At 46.3% G+C, this 13390-nt stretch overlaps 6 protein-coding genes across 6 annotated transcripts; 2 read left to right on the plus strand and 4 right to left on the minus strand.

The window, feature by feature from the left end:
• Window positions 1–85: 85 nt before the first annotated feature.
• UA08_03865 (hypothetical protein) lies at window positions 86–1115 on the minus strand (the record flags this gene model as incomplete). The annotated part of the gene is made up of 2 exons (XM_020266212.1): window positions 86–970; window positions 1044–1115. 2 exons carry the CDS (start codon window positions 1113–1115, stop codon window positions 86–88), a joined length of 957 nt encoding a protein of 318 aa, XP_020121748.1.
• Window positions 1116–2157: 1042 nt separating this feature from the next.
• Window positions 2158–3389, plus strand: UA08_03866 (Phospho-2-dehydro-3-deoxyheptonate aldolase, tyrosine-inhibited; the record flags this gene model as incomplete). Its single annotated transcript, XM_020266213.1, has 3 exons — window positions 2158–2203; window positions 2274–2329; window positions 2385–3389. 3 exons carry the CDS (start codon window positions 2158–2160, stop codon window positions 3387–3389), a joined length of 1107 nt encoding a protein of 368 aa, XP_020121749.1.
• Window positions 3390–3752: 363 nt separating this feature from the next.
• Window positions 3753–4642, minus strand: UA08_03867 (hypothetical protein; the record flags this gene model as incomplete). The annotated part of the gene is made up of 2 exons (XM_020266214.1): window positions 3753–4264; window positions 4330–4642. 2 exons carry the CDS (start codon window positions 4640–4642, stop codon window positions 3753–3755), a joined length of 825 nt encoding a protein of 274 aa, XP_020121750.1.
• Window positions 4643–5039: 397 nt separating this feature from the next.
• Window positions 5040–5905, plus strand: UA08_03868 (hypothetical protein; the record flags this gene model as incomplete). The annotated part of the gene is made up of 3 exons (XM_020266215.1): window positions 5040–5416; window positions 5477–5564; window positions 5642–5905. 3 exons carry the CDS (start codon window positions 5040–5042, stop codon window positions 5903–5905), a joined length of 729 nt encoding a protein of 242 aa, XP_020121751.1.
• A 4125-nt stretch (window positions 5906–10030) lies between these two features.
• On the minus strand, window positions 10031–10321 carry UA08_03869 (hypothetical protein; the record flags this gene model as incomplete). The annotated part of the gene is made up of 2 exons (XM_020266216.1): window positions 10031–10163; window positions 10218–10321. The coding sequence occupies 2 exons, from the start codon at window positions 10319–10321 to the stop codon at window positions 10031–10033; spliced, it is 237 nt and encodes a 78-aa protein (XP_020121009.1).
• An 827-nt stretch (window positions 10322–11148) lies between these two features.
• UA08_03870 (hypothetical protein) lies at window positions 11149–11754 on the minus strand (the record flags this gene model as incomplete). The annotated part of the gene is made up of 2 exons (XM_020266217.1): window positions 11149–11342; window positions 11394–11754. The coding sequence occupies 2 exons, from the start codon at window positions 11752–11754 to the stop codon at window positions 11149–11151; spliced, it is 555 nt and encodes a 184-aa protein (XP_020121010.1).
• Window positions 11755–13390: the final 1636 nt, after the last annotated feature.

A 13390-nucleotide genomic window follows, 5' to 3' on the forward strand; every position in this document is an offset into this window, starting at 1 on the left:
GGGTATAATACACAAAAATCTCCCATAGCAGATAAATGTTAAGAAATGCTGCGTAAATATGATAACCGTGAAGATAAGTTTAGTACTAAGACCGCACTATATGGCTGTAATGACCGGGGACTTTCATCTGGCACTTTTCGCAGTCAGCACGATAGCCCATTGAGAAACTTATTTTCTCTCTTCTTGGTCCGGGATTGAGCGCCGCTGTCTCGGAATGTACTGCAGAAAGGGAACTGGCGTTCGATTGCGGGAATTCAGGTAGATGGGCAGCTACTCCTTCCAGATTCTGCTCTGGAACCTGTAGGAACGTGGTTGAGGGTGCGTGACCATCAACGTCCATGGAAGACGGCGAATCGGGCCAATTGTCTGTAGTCTCTTTGGATGGATTCTCCAAATCATGCAAAGGCTCAGCCGGGGAATCGCCGCCAGCTTCACTGATCGGACTGGGGAGTCGTCTCCGCCGCCACCAGTTCGACTCATCCAGGGGGTTCAAAGTCCCGGTAGGCCGAGATGAGTCGGCCATCAATTCTGAATTCATGTTCAAGGTGAAGTGGCTATGGATGGGCGTAGATATGCGTCCTCCGCTGATGGTGAGGGACTGGCTGAGCAGATGATGGGGTATCGGTGACGGCTGGAGGTGACTCGAAACTCTAGACTTTGCACTCACGGGCCATGGTGACAAGTTGTCGCCGTTCGGCAGGGGCGAAGGCTGTGCTGCGTCGACTTCCATGGCGGTGTCCAAAGTCAGTGTAGGCGGACGACGGGCTTGCGAGGATGGAGCATTCTTCTTCTCTTCGCGCCATTGGCGAAAGGGCTCTGGTATTGTGCCATCAAGGATTATATGGCTATGCTGCTGGGCAGATTCCGTAGGTTGCAATGCGGATGAGAGGGAAGGAGCACCAAAGGCAAATTTCACGGCTAGCGACGGATTGGACGGGAAGGATACTATATCTCGGTCAAAGCGCGATTTCTATCATGGAAGTTCAGTCAGCCAAGTTCATTTTGCTGTTGGATAGAAGGGCGTTCTCTTATGGCGGGCTTACCTTTGGGCCACGATCGCCAAGCCCGCGAAAGACATCCTCCTCCCTTGGCCGTTTGGCCAAAATAGATGACATAGTTCCTTTCCCTCTTTCTTAGTCGGCTGCTCGCTTTGTTGATGCTCGATCAGCCGGAAGAAACGAAGACACCGGACGGCACATGAGAAGAAAGAGAAAGAGAAAGAGAAAGAGAAAGGGAGACAAAAGAAAGGCCCGAGGCGAAGTAGTTATTCTTCTCTTGTGTCAGAGATCAGCCATTCTTCAGGCCGGCGTGGTTTCAGAAGGAAGGCAGCTTGTAAGCTGGCGGCCTTTCCACTGGTTCTTCCGCGCTGCGTTAGCGCCGGCCTGGCCACACTAGTGACTAGCGGCGGCAACTTTGCAGGCTAACCCAGAACAGCTAGCCGAACTGGGCCTGGACTGCCCTATCTTGAGCATCTAATTAATGCTCAATGGACCATCTCTGCCATATGCAAGCCTGCGTCGTCTTAGTTGCTGTCTGTATGATTATGATCGCTGTCGTGCCTCAGAGCCGCTCTGTCTGCACCTTTCTATGATGGCCGCAGCATGGATACTGCATTTTAATATTCGAATATCTTAGTGCTGTATGGCAGAATCGCTCACCGAGATCGGCGAGATGACGTACTGAACAAGTGCCACTTTGCTGGCCTCTGATTGGCTGCTGGGCTGTGACTCAAAGATGCTTGTAAACGGGCGCCTCCCATTGGTCCATGACGCTATCCTCGCCCACGACAGGCGGGGCAAATCAGAATTTCTTCAGGGCGTGAAGAGTTCTTCTCAAGAGACAACAGAAGATTTGAAAATTATAGAAGCAAAGGACCAGGAGAACGGTTACATTGCTCGTCGAAGCAAGAGATAGGGCCATTGCCTATTGCATTGTGTGCGCGTAACAGTGATCAGGTTAGTGGTGTGACTCACTCACGGCGTCCGAGCTAGCTACATTGCGATGCTACCTTCGGGATTTACAAGATAAATATATCGATTGTCTCGCAGGCTAGAGCTAACCTTAGGGACACATAAAGATATTGACGACTCCTGGATTCACCAATTGCTTCTGCCACATAACAACGTCACATCGAACTCGCAAGATCCCATTCACAAGATGCCTTTAGTCAAGCCTCGAGCAGAGGTGAACGAGGACACTCGCGGTACGACAACACAAGTTGAAAGGCACCATTATGTGGCTAAATCAGACCAACTGATGTGATGATATTACAGTCCTGGGTTACGACCCTCTTCTTTCCCCTCATTACATTCAGACCGAGATTCCCTCGGTGAGTCATACCATATACCAAAGAAGATGAATGTCAGCTAACGAACAAAAAAAAGCCCCCCTCATCCTTTGTCACCGTCAAATCCGGACGAAACCAAGCCATTGAAATCATCGAGCAGCGCGACGATCGCCTCATCGTCGTCGTCGGACCATGCTCCATCCATGACCCAGAGACCGCCATAGAGTACGCTCACCGCTTGAAAGCGCTATCAGAAAAGCTCTCCGGCGAGCTATGCATCATCATGCGCGCCTACCTGGAAAAGCCGCGCACCACAGTAGGCTGGAAAGGTCTAGTCAACGACCCAGACATCAACGAGTCCTACAACATCAACAAGGGTCTCCGCGTATCCCGCAAACTGTACGCAGACCTAACCAGCCTCGGCATGCCCATTGCCAGCGAAATGCTTGATACCATTTCCCCACAGTACCTCGCCGACCTAATCTCTGTGGGCGCCATCGGTGCGCGCACCACCGAGTCCCAGCTCCACCGCGAACTGGCGTCCGGTCTCAGTTTCCCAATTGGATACAAAAACGGCACAGACGGCAACCTGGGCGTGGCCATTGACGCGATTGGCGCCGCGTCGCATCCACACCATTTCTTGGGTGTGACCAAGGAAGGCCTGGCAGCCATCACTAAAACATCCGGTAACGAGCATGGCTTTGTGATTCTGCGCGGCGGCACAAAGGGCACTAATTACGACCGCGTGAGCATCAAGGCTGCGCGCGAGGCTCTAGAGGCTCGTAACCAGCGACAGATTCTGATGGTGGATTGTTCGCATGGAAACTCGAAAAAGAATCATCGTAACCAGCCGCTGGTCGCCAAGGAAGTGGCTGACCAGTTGCGTGAGGGCGAAAGTGCTATTATCGGGGTCATGATTGAGTCGAATATCAATGAGGGTAGCCAGAAAGTGCCACCAGAGGGTCCGGCGGGTCTCAAGAAGGGAGTTAGTATTACTGATGCCTGTATTAGTTGGGAGTCGACGGTGGAGGTATTGGAAGATCTGGCGGATGCTGTTCGTGCTCGTCGTGCTGTGAAAGCTAAGGGCAATGGTCATGCATAGATTTCTTTTTTCTTTCACAAAAGTTCAATTCCTTCATTCGGTAGCTATTCAGTTATCTATGGTTAACTCTCTAAATCAACTTAATTTTAAACAATAGTTCCTCACTCAGATACCTACTTATACCCATAGTATGATGACCAGACTACGAGCAAAAAAAGGTGCCTTGTTGAAGAAAAATGAAATGAGATGAAATATACATACTTACATACACAGGCAAGAAAGCAAATGTCAAAAAAAATATGAAAAGAAAACAACTAAAAAAATGCAATGCACAACGCCTATTGGTTCTTTTAAACATGTAAAATCGATAGAAATGTCAGTCAAATAATACATCCTAGAAAAGAGACCACGTCTTTCTTCGTTTTATTTCCCCCAAATCCAGCTCGACCAGCTCTTCGCGGACTGTTTAGCTGTCGTTTCTACATTCGATGCCAACACATCTAGCGACCCTGGTTGTGTTGTTTGTGGTTGTTGCGTCGACTCAGCCTTCTTCGCATTGACAGCTTCCAAAATACCGAATGATGCCGCCTGATTATTATTGTTGTTATTACTATTCGTTATATCCGATGTTGCTCCTGTTGCTGCTGCTAATGTCTCACTTGCAGTATCTTCCTTCTTCAACCCATCGAAAAGAAAGCGCTTGGTTCGATTCCACAATCGCTGTTCGTCGGCTTCCTGCTTCTTCCGCTTTTCGATTTCTCCTATTTTCTCGTTCCTGAGAATCTCCAGTTGCTCCGTTGTGGCCGTGCCTTTCACGTATGCCTCGCGCGCGGCTTGCAGGTCTTGCAGTTGTTTGTCGAGCCAGAGTTCGCGCTGGCGACGGTTCCACATAGTCAGGGATACGACGGAGTAAAGTGTTAGAGCGCCGCAGACGCCTATTTACATCAGTAAAATAAACCTTTTCCTGTTTTTCAGACAAGTGAGGAGGGACAAGACAAACCTGACGCCGTAATGAGTGTATAAATCATCACCTTGTGCGCTCCATTGGCCACCCGACGACCTCGCTCAATTATTCTGTCAAACGCGGTGGTGCTCTGAGCGAGCTTTGCAGCGCGCGCCTGGGCACGAAGACGCTCAACTTTTTGCCTTGGGGTTTCGGCCGATGATGATGACGACGACCCCGGTTTTGGCGATTGCTGGTTTGACCCGGATTGGGCTGGTTTCACGGAAGTTGGAAGCTGGTATGGAACTTTGGAACTAACATATGGCCCTGTGGCCGTGAAGCGAGTCGCATCGGCTGCTGAGCGAGACATCTTTTTTTCCTTTGCTGCTGTCGATATGGTTCGGGGAACGACGGGGAAGCTCGTTAGGAGGCTGAATTGGTTCCAGAGGTTTATGAGCAAGTCATTGGATATAGAATTGGAGAAGGGGAGTAAAAATAATGATATGACCAAATCGACGAATTGATGAATGGCAAGTAAGCAGGCGGGTCGTGCAGCTGCTCGCAAGCGGAGGGAGTTGAGATGTCGGATGTTTGTATGGAAGCAGGCCAGTCACGATCTGCCCAAGGAAATTTTTAGCCGCCAGCCGCCAGCCAATAGCGTCAAGGCCTTATCAACCTCGTCCCCACTCTCAGCATACATGCTCGAGAGACTATCTCTACGAGATATAAAATATAAATAATTACATGAAACAGCACGAAAAACAACAATGTCTTCCAATCCAGATCTCTCCTCAGTCTTACGCACTCTCTCTGCATTTGCAAAACCAGCATCAAGCACATCGCCAGCAGGTCCAGGTCCTAGCACACATAATCAGCATCAACGTCAACAACCACCATCATCCAAAACTTACGAAAGAAAGCCTCCAACACCACCTTCTACAGATCCATCAAGTATAACAACCTGGCCTTCAGCCCTCAAACACATAATGCATCTTGTATCCACCAACGCAAGCTTTGCCGCGAACATCCAACATCTCATCAAATCGCAGCGCGAGCATGAGCGGCAATGGTGGTCTGGCCGCGAGGCGCTGATCGCGAAGCAGAGGACGCGAGAGGAGAAGAGAAAGAAGGTTGAGGAGGTTTTGTATGTTAACTAACCTCATCCTTCCTTCTTTCATGAGAGGTCGCTGATAAATGAATCTAGAAAATCAGTCGGTGCTCCGGTTAACACTCCATCAAATCCATCCCTCGGTATGGGGAGTAGTCACAAAGACTCCAAGGAAGTAATATCTGTACGTAACCCTATCCTATTCCTCTATATATATAACATATACAGACTAGAGTATATCTAAATATTAATCCTAAATAGAGAGAAAACGCCACAGAACTCCTCACCTACGACACTAAAGTATACCAAGCATCAGTCGACTTGTCTCGTTCCATGGAGACGGAGCTGCGAAAGCTTGGTGTTCCGTTCTTTTGTCTGAATGGCGCATTAACTACTGGTTCCATTACACCTGCTAGCTCTGCGTCGTCGAAGGAGAAAGACAAGGAAAAAGGATTGCCAGAGGATGAATTGGATTTGTTGAAGAGGCGGGTTTTGGATCTTTTGGTTGACCTGTGTACTGACTAGTAGACACCGTTGTTGCATGCCACAAACCTACTATATAATATTAAAGGACACGCTTCAGGCTATATAAGAAGCTTGTGGGAACATATTTATGGAACTAAAGATATTCTGTCAAGTCTCAAGGTTCTCACGCCGTGCTTCTCGTTCCAGTGAAGACCCAAAGGCTTCCATATCATTCAAGTCATTGTAAAGCCCAAAAGTTACTCTGTTGCCTTCTTGATGGTGTGAAGCAAATATATCATCGCCTCTGTAATGAACTTTTCAGTTGGAATGCAAAAGCTTAGGAACATAGATATGGAGTGCTCGTTCACTTGGTTTTTGACTTCCAGTGACTCGGATACCTAGTCACCCCATCATTAATATGAGCTGATAATCTAAGGATCTAAGGTAATTCTCAACCCGAGGAAGCCAGCTTCTTCGGCGAGTACCTTTAAGGATGCATTTAACGCAGTTATTTGCAGGAATGCAGGATTCAGATGATCATCATGCCGATCTGGGGTTGGGATATATTTGAAACTGCGCCTCCACCAACTGTTGGAGGTGTTGCTTTCAACATTGGAAATGTATTTGGATCGATATATATAATTCCAACCCTGTTGGATACCCAAGGACCATGTGGCAGCTGAAAGCAACTACAAAGGCTCCAGGAACTGCGAGGTCAATGGGCATAACGCCAACGTGCTGTGTCATATCTATCAAGGCATGACACTCACGAGGACGCAAGGACGTGCGAATGTCTTCGATATTGTTCGTTTGCACTGAATGCATTATGATGGAGGAAAGCCCAACCGCATAGGTATGGCAATCCACAAAAAAGTCCAAAAGTTGATGGATGCATCTGCGTAAGTATCCTCTTGTGTTGGTACCAGTTTTACTTATAGACCAGCTTCATTGAACGACAGCTAGTCGTATATTTGGTTGACATGTTTCACGTCCAGAAATCAACATTATCGCTTTAGAGAAAAATACTGGCCGCCGAACGAGATTCATTGCTTCCGTTGTTTCCCGTATGAAAGATAAAGAGTCATCAAAAACGTCAAGGAGCTTTCCAAGTTGTTCTCTGGTAGCTTCGGTCTTCATTTGCCATGGCGGTTTGGGACAAGGTGATGTCTGTGCCTGCTAAAGAAACTTATCAATTATACACAAACACCATCATTTATTGGATATTGCAAGAAAGCCATTAGGATATTTCGTTCTTCAACTGCATACAAGAGGGACGAGAGCACGGAAATATGGGATATTTCGATAATCAATAGATGAGTCAGATATGTCGCTAGACAAGAGTCGGTGCAAGCCTTTGGCGACATGCTTGGGTTCACTCAAAATTCTTATAGAAACAAATTCACTATGGCCGCCAGCGGATGAGAGAAAAATTAGACAATAAGTGTGGAAACAAAGAAAAAGTGATGGCCAATTGAGGATCGCGCTTACCACTAGTTTCTTTCAAACCTCGCTTCAGAACGTGTTTCTTCTTGATTGATTGACTAGTTGGTAGCTTGGGTGCCTCGCATGAAAGGCATATTCAAGTGTGAAATTATGCTGTATTTAGCTGATGGCAAGTCCTTGTGTGTACATAATGGTTTCAAGGTGGCCGGTCAACTCAAGCCTTACAGAACGACCCAGGTATGTACATTACTAGACGTTTATAAGGAATGGAGATAGTCCATGAGGTAGAGGTCTTGGGAAAGGCATAATAGGAGTGGGAGTGAGATTCTTAAGAGCAGTTTTTGTTTCCTTCGCTCCCTCAACTTATTATTTTTGTGAGCAGCTCCTAATAAGATCTATTGCCGGTCACTGTCACAATATCGGTCTAGAATGCATACTGGAGGTTTATTTAAACTATGTACATGACATTTTCTCAGCAACCAGAGTGTACTCCGTGAGCATTTTGTTTTGATTAAAGATGTGGATTGATCGTCTAAGTAGAAAATATCGTGCTCCATCACGGTGCAGCTTTCTCGCAGTGACCTGTTGTCTACCTCTTGAGCTAGTACAGAAGTAGGTGTGCTTCCCAATAAAGTTTTTCCTGGCGTGCTTATGGTAAACATCTATTAGTTGGACCCAAAAAGAATAGAAGGCATGGATAGAAGCACTGATCTCATAATATATTCTAGAAGTCGTCGGACCGGCCTTCCGTGGTTGCCCTATCTAGGCGATAGCTTCACTGAGGTGCGGGGAGAATGATGTCTACGATTCATACAATTTGATCTCAAGCGCGGCGAGGAGACGGTATATGATTCACGTCGACATAATCACAAGAAGTCTGCTTAGATGGTGTCAAGGCCGGCTTCTAGTAGGCAGTCGTGCCGGAACCTCTGCGGCAGACTGGTGCTATTAAGATGACCCTCCATATGTCAGTGTCCCCCAAACCCCTCATTTATGCCTCCATCTACATTAAAGTCCTCTGATCGTTTCCGGATTGCCGAATGCAGTAGTTGACCTTTTTTATCAAACCTAAGGTGGTGTTTTCAATTTTCCAAGCCAACCAAACGTAGCCAGTCCATTGCACACAGACTGCATGAAGATTTTCATATAAGCAGACTTATTGGGATCTGATGGATCAGCACAGCAGAACAGAGCCATTGTCTCCATTGGCGAGTAGCTAGACTCCTCCCATGTCTATTTAATATCTCGAGCGTTCTTTTCACTTAATTTCTTTACAAGTTTCTATTCTTGGGCGGGTAGGAGCCAGATGGCTCGAATTCAATGGCAGGGTTGATCCAAGATTGTATGAAGGAGTTTCTCTACCCCATCCTGCTAACCTCTTCGGATACATGGTCAATCAATAGATAATGGTATTAGAGTGGTTGAAGAAGAAAACAGTGGCGTGACTTGTTGCGATGACAGTCGACTGAAACATGTGACTATCTAACCCTAAGCCTGTTGAAAATGGAGCTAAGCCGTTTTGGGAAGGTATTGGATGAGGTTATGAATCTCTGAATGGCTTCAATTTGGCCCTCATCGTACAGAATGCGCAGCGTGCTTTAACCTGACAGCCGAAGTGAAGCCTGCGAGGCCTGTCTCTATGATAGATAGGATGACGGAGATTTATCGACTTAGACCAGCAAACAGAAAGTCTGTTAATCCAACATCAACGTTTGATACGGAACAATCATCCCTAGAGTTAAGCTAGATATACATTGACTACTCAGTGTCTTCTTATTATTCAGCCATACCTAGATAGCAGATTGATCACCATTAACCCAGACAAATCTCGCCTTCCGCATCTTGGTCTTCCATAGACTCCTGAGTGTACAGACATAGCATTCTTATGAATGAGAAAAGAGATAGCAGAGTAGGGCATAGAAAGTAAGATCGAGGACTGAAATGCCGAGCTTCTGATAACATACCATAAGTAATTGTTTAAAAATGTAAGCAGTGAAGCATGTTAAGAATATATCATGCTTTTTCCAGGTCAGCCAACCATCGAAAGTACGTCCCTGGTGGTGCGAGGAACATGATCACCTTCAGAACATATACTAGGGCAGCGAAGCTTGAAAAGAAGGCAGTAAGCATGTAGTGGAGAAACTTAGATAAACAGGATAGGAGGAATGGCAGTTAAAGCGCATAAATGGTTCAAAGAGTATAAGATGAAGAGGCACATAAGCAACTTAAAATTAAGAAGTGATTCTAGCCTTCACTTTGTTCAAGACAGCTTACTGTTTTTTAGTGTAAATCGCGAATAACAAACGCGAGAAATCGCTTATAGTTGCTGGGGAACGTAGATTTATGGCCATTAGAAATGCATTTGCTGTTTTCAATGCATAGTCTCTTATAGAAGAGTAGTTCCTCCGTAAAGGATACCTAGCCGTAGATTCCTATTGCCTCGCACTGTAATCTCATCTCGCCAGAACTCATGACCTGTTTCTAGGAATAAGCTCGTCACTCACAGGATACCCTCTTATTTGAATTAACATTTTAACTCGGCCACCTACTTTTACAATCTACACCCATAGAAACAATTGAGTTATTAAGGACATGCTTGCCGGCGCGGATAGAGCGAGCCGCCCACTCGTAATGCAAGGCATTAGGGAGGGGGATATAGATAGCATCGATATTTGGGTCGTCGGGCAATTCTAGGGCATCAGTTAGGGCACCGCTGTCTTACGCATCCCAAAGTTACTTACCCTAGTATGAATTCTTCACCTCTAGGACATTGTTCGATTTCGCGAAATCCTCCGCCTTTGCATGATCACGAGCAGCCACCGCCTGGATGATAACTTCCGGGTGTGACTTGGCAGGGGTGATTAGAGCTAGGGGCCTGCTCATCTGTTAGCACTGCTGGTGCAGCAGAATACATGCCAGCCGCACTCACGCAATGTTCGCCGCGCCCAAAATGCCGAACTTAATCGCATCGTCACGCTTGGGCGGCGTAGGCGGGTTAAAAGCTGACCATATTCGACCAACGGCGGCTGTCATTCTTCTCGTGGTGTTCAAGAGCTGCAGCTGCTGGAGGATTGCTTTGGAGAATATGATACAAGTTCCCAAAGAGATGACAGGCAGTTTAAGTAGGCATTCTTTTCATTTGTTTCGATTTGATCCAGGCAGCAGTCTCGACAGACAGAGAGTTAGGGGCAAGCCTGGCAACAAGCGAGCTTGCTGTGCCATTTAGCTGCATTAGTATCGCCGAGCCCGAGGACGAAATGATTGTTTTCAATGCACACACAAACCGGCCAGTCCGTTCAAACTGGCTTCAGGGTCCAACCTGAATATCATCCCCGCAATTTGGTTGGAGGCGACATGCCGACAACAGAGGAACGGAATCCCGGACTCCGAGGACTTGCATTATCATCTCGCACTGTTTTTATGAAATAGCCTCCTCCTCGTCCTTTTGGTGGGGCACTCAGGTCCGTTCAGGAAGTTTCGTAATGGAAGTAATTTCACCGCAAATTATTAGCGTCTGCAATTCTTGGCACTTCAATGGTCGTTGATATAAAGTCTTCTACGCTTGTACGCTATCTTAGACTGTAACATGCTTAGAGAGAAACTTGTATGGAGCCTTTCTACTAAGATTTATATCTGTACCCTGGCTCTATAACATTGTCGGCTAGAAAATCAACGATACTATTTGGGCACCCATTGCATCCATGCCCTACAGTCCAACGCTTCGTACATCAAAAAGGAACTGACGCCGCTACGAAGGCTAATTCTAATTGGCTGGCTCTGAGGGCCGTGTACTAGGTACGTAACGAGCATGAAACTGCTTTCCGACCCTGCAAAGAAGCTTAATTTCCACGTTCAGCAACTCAATATATCCTCTGGCGTTTGAATGTATCTTCTCTATGCCAACTAACTTCGCAGCCTTCTTCTTCCAGAGTCCGGTCACAACACTCATAGAAGAAATTCTGCGGATAGTTTTCGCGATTCTCAGGCGTGTCTATTGGGCCATGAGTGCACTCCTCGTGGTCGGGAAACAGGTCTTCGTCAGGAATACTTGCATCTAAACTAGTCAATAACCCATCTATACTTTTCGGAAGTGACAAAAAATTACCTGAGTGATACCGGCAGCTCTGGCTTGTGTTTTTGGACACATCAAAGATGTTCTCGCAATTAATGCACCGAGCATAGCGAGATCTGAGTCTTTTCGAGCCAGTTGGCTGTGTTTTGGCTTCCAATGGGTCTGCGTCTTTTTTGACTGGGCGATTTTCGTCACCATCGCTATCCTCTTCACTATCGGAGGTAAACACTTCTGGTACGTCGCCCTCATTGACTAAGAGCTTGCTTATAACCATTTCGCGGACTGAGGGAACTTTGAGGTAAAATTCTTTGATGACATCCTCTAGAAGCTCGCGCGGTGCGGCGCTTAGTGCTGGGCTGATCTTGTGATCGGTGGATTCTGTTTCGGATTGCATCGCGAGAAAGGTTGGTTAGGAGTTGCGTAGTTAGTTCTAATGTGAGTGAGGATCTAATGATGTGCCGAGATAATGAAGCGAGCGGGCAAGGACGCGCGCCGACGCGGCGTCTCTTTATAACGGGCTCCTCTCTGTAACGTGACGACCGCATGTACCTTCGTTAATCCTGGATATTACGGAGCACGTAAATTCAGAAAAGGGCCCCATGAAATTTTATAATAACAAGATATTTAGTGAAACACTCCGAATATATAATATTTACAGCGTTATATTCTATTATATGAGAATATTAACCCCTTTTCCAAGGTTCATGTTTCGCTCTGGGCCAAGGTAAGGCTTCAATAAGCCTCGTTCGATAAGACTCTTCCTCCAGCCTTGGAAATCAATCTACTTACGGTAATCAGAGTTAATTTCCCCGTCGATGCGATGAAAACCATCATATTAAGATACCTAGAATAATACCACAAATAGACATACAATAGTAGTAGTCAACCATAGAAATTCCATGAACCGACTACCTGTCGAGGCACTTGTGTACCCAATATTTATTGAATTGTTTTGGAAGCCAACATTACGCAGCCATGTTGGGATACTAGTATTGTTTCTAAGAATATCTGAATGATAGTTATCCACGCCCCTAAATCGCTCACTCTCCCTCGTACGCGGTAGCCCCAGTCCCATGGATGGGACTAGCTCAAGATATCTCTGCAATGCAGGTTCGCAGTAGTACGGTCAAACCGTAGATTAACGGTTGGATCCGAAAATTTGGTGCCATGGCGCTCAGAAGACCAAGTACCCATTGGGAGCCTTCAATGCAGGACGCCATGGTATTGATGTAGAAGCTACTGATGCCCGAGTAGTTTGTGAGAGCACTAGATAGATTATATGGTGGGTTTGCGGTATCCTCGAGGGATTATATAGTTATTCATCGGGTTGTGTAGTTGTTATATATAGGACTAGGTGATATGGGGCAATCATTGCTCAAAAAAATTCAGCTTGTATGACTTACGTAGAGAAACATAGTCTAAGTTTAACACCAGGTATGTGCCAGAGCTCTAGATTCGACAGTAATTTTGAGAAGTTGAAACCAAGGAATTAGAGGGTCAGAAAGACATTGACTGGATCATTGGCTGAGTTATACATACTTACAATCCAAACCAGATATACAGATCATCTAGACTCACGTTACTGGGTCGAAAGTTTTGAGAAGGGTTGTAATTGGGATCGCGTATTGCTGTTGGCAACAGCGTAGGAAAGAGCACAACCAAAAGGAAATGCACCTTTGCCGAGACTCAGGATTCCTTTGAGCAAGGTTGGCTCGCTGTAAATTATTAAGTCTACGCCAGCCTTACTAGCAGCGAAGCTTTCAATTTGATGGCGCAGACAGTGCAGCATGCAATTAAAATACAGGAGAGAAAGAGAAAGCAAGTCTAGCATGCTAGTAAGAGCAAATATTTCAGGCTTTTACCACAATACAAGCCTATGGTGTGACGGCCGCGCGATAGAAATAACCTCGGCATCGTTCCTTAGATTCACTTATTACTTATAAAGACCTTACTCTTGCACTGAGCAGAGTATGCTCTTTTCTTTGTTTATCCCCTTATTTTCTTCTGTTTGCTCTCCATGTTCAATAACA

Source organism: Talaromyces atroroseus, assembly GCF_001907595.1.
Source record: "Talaromyces atroroseus strain IBT 11181 chromosome Unknown scaffold_3, whole genome shotgun sequence".
Lineage (NCBI taxonomy): Eukaryota > Fungi > Ascomycota > Eurotiomycetes > Eurotiales > Trichocomaceae > Talaromyces > Talaromyces atroroseus.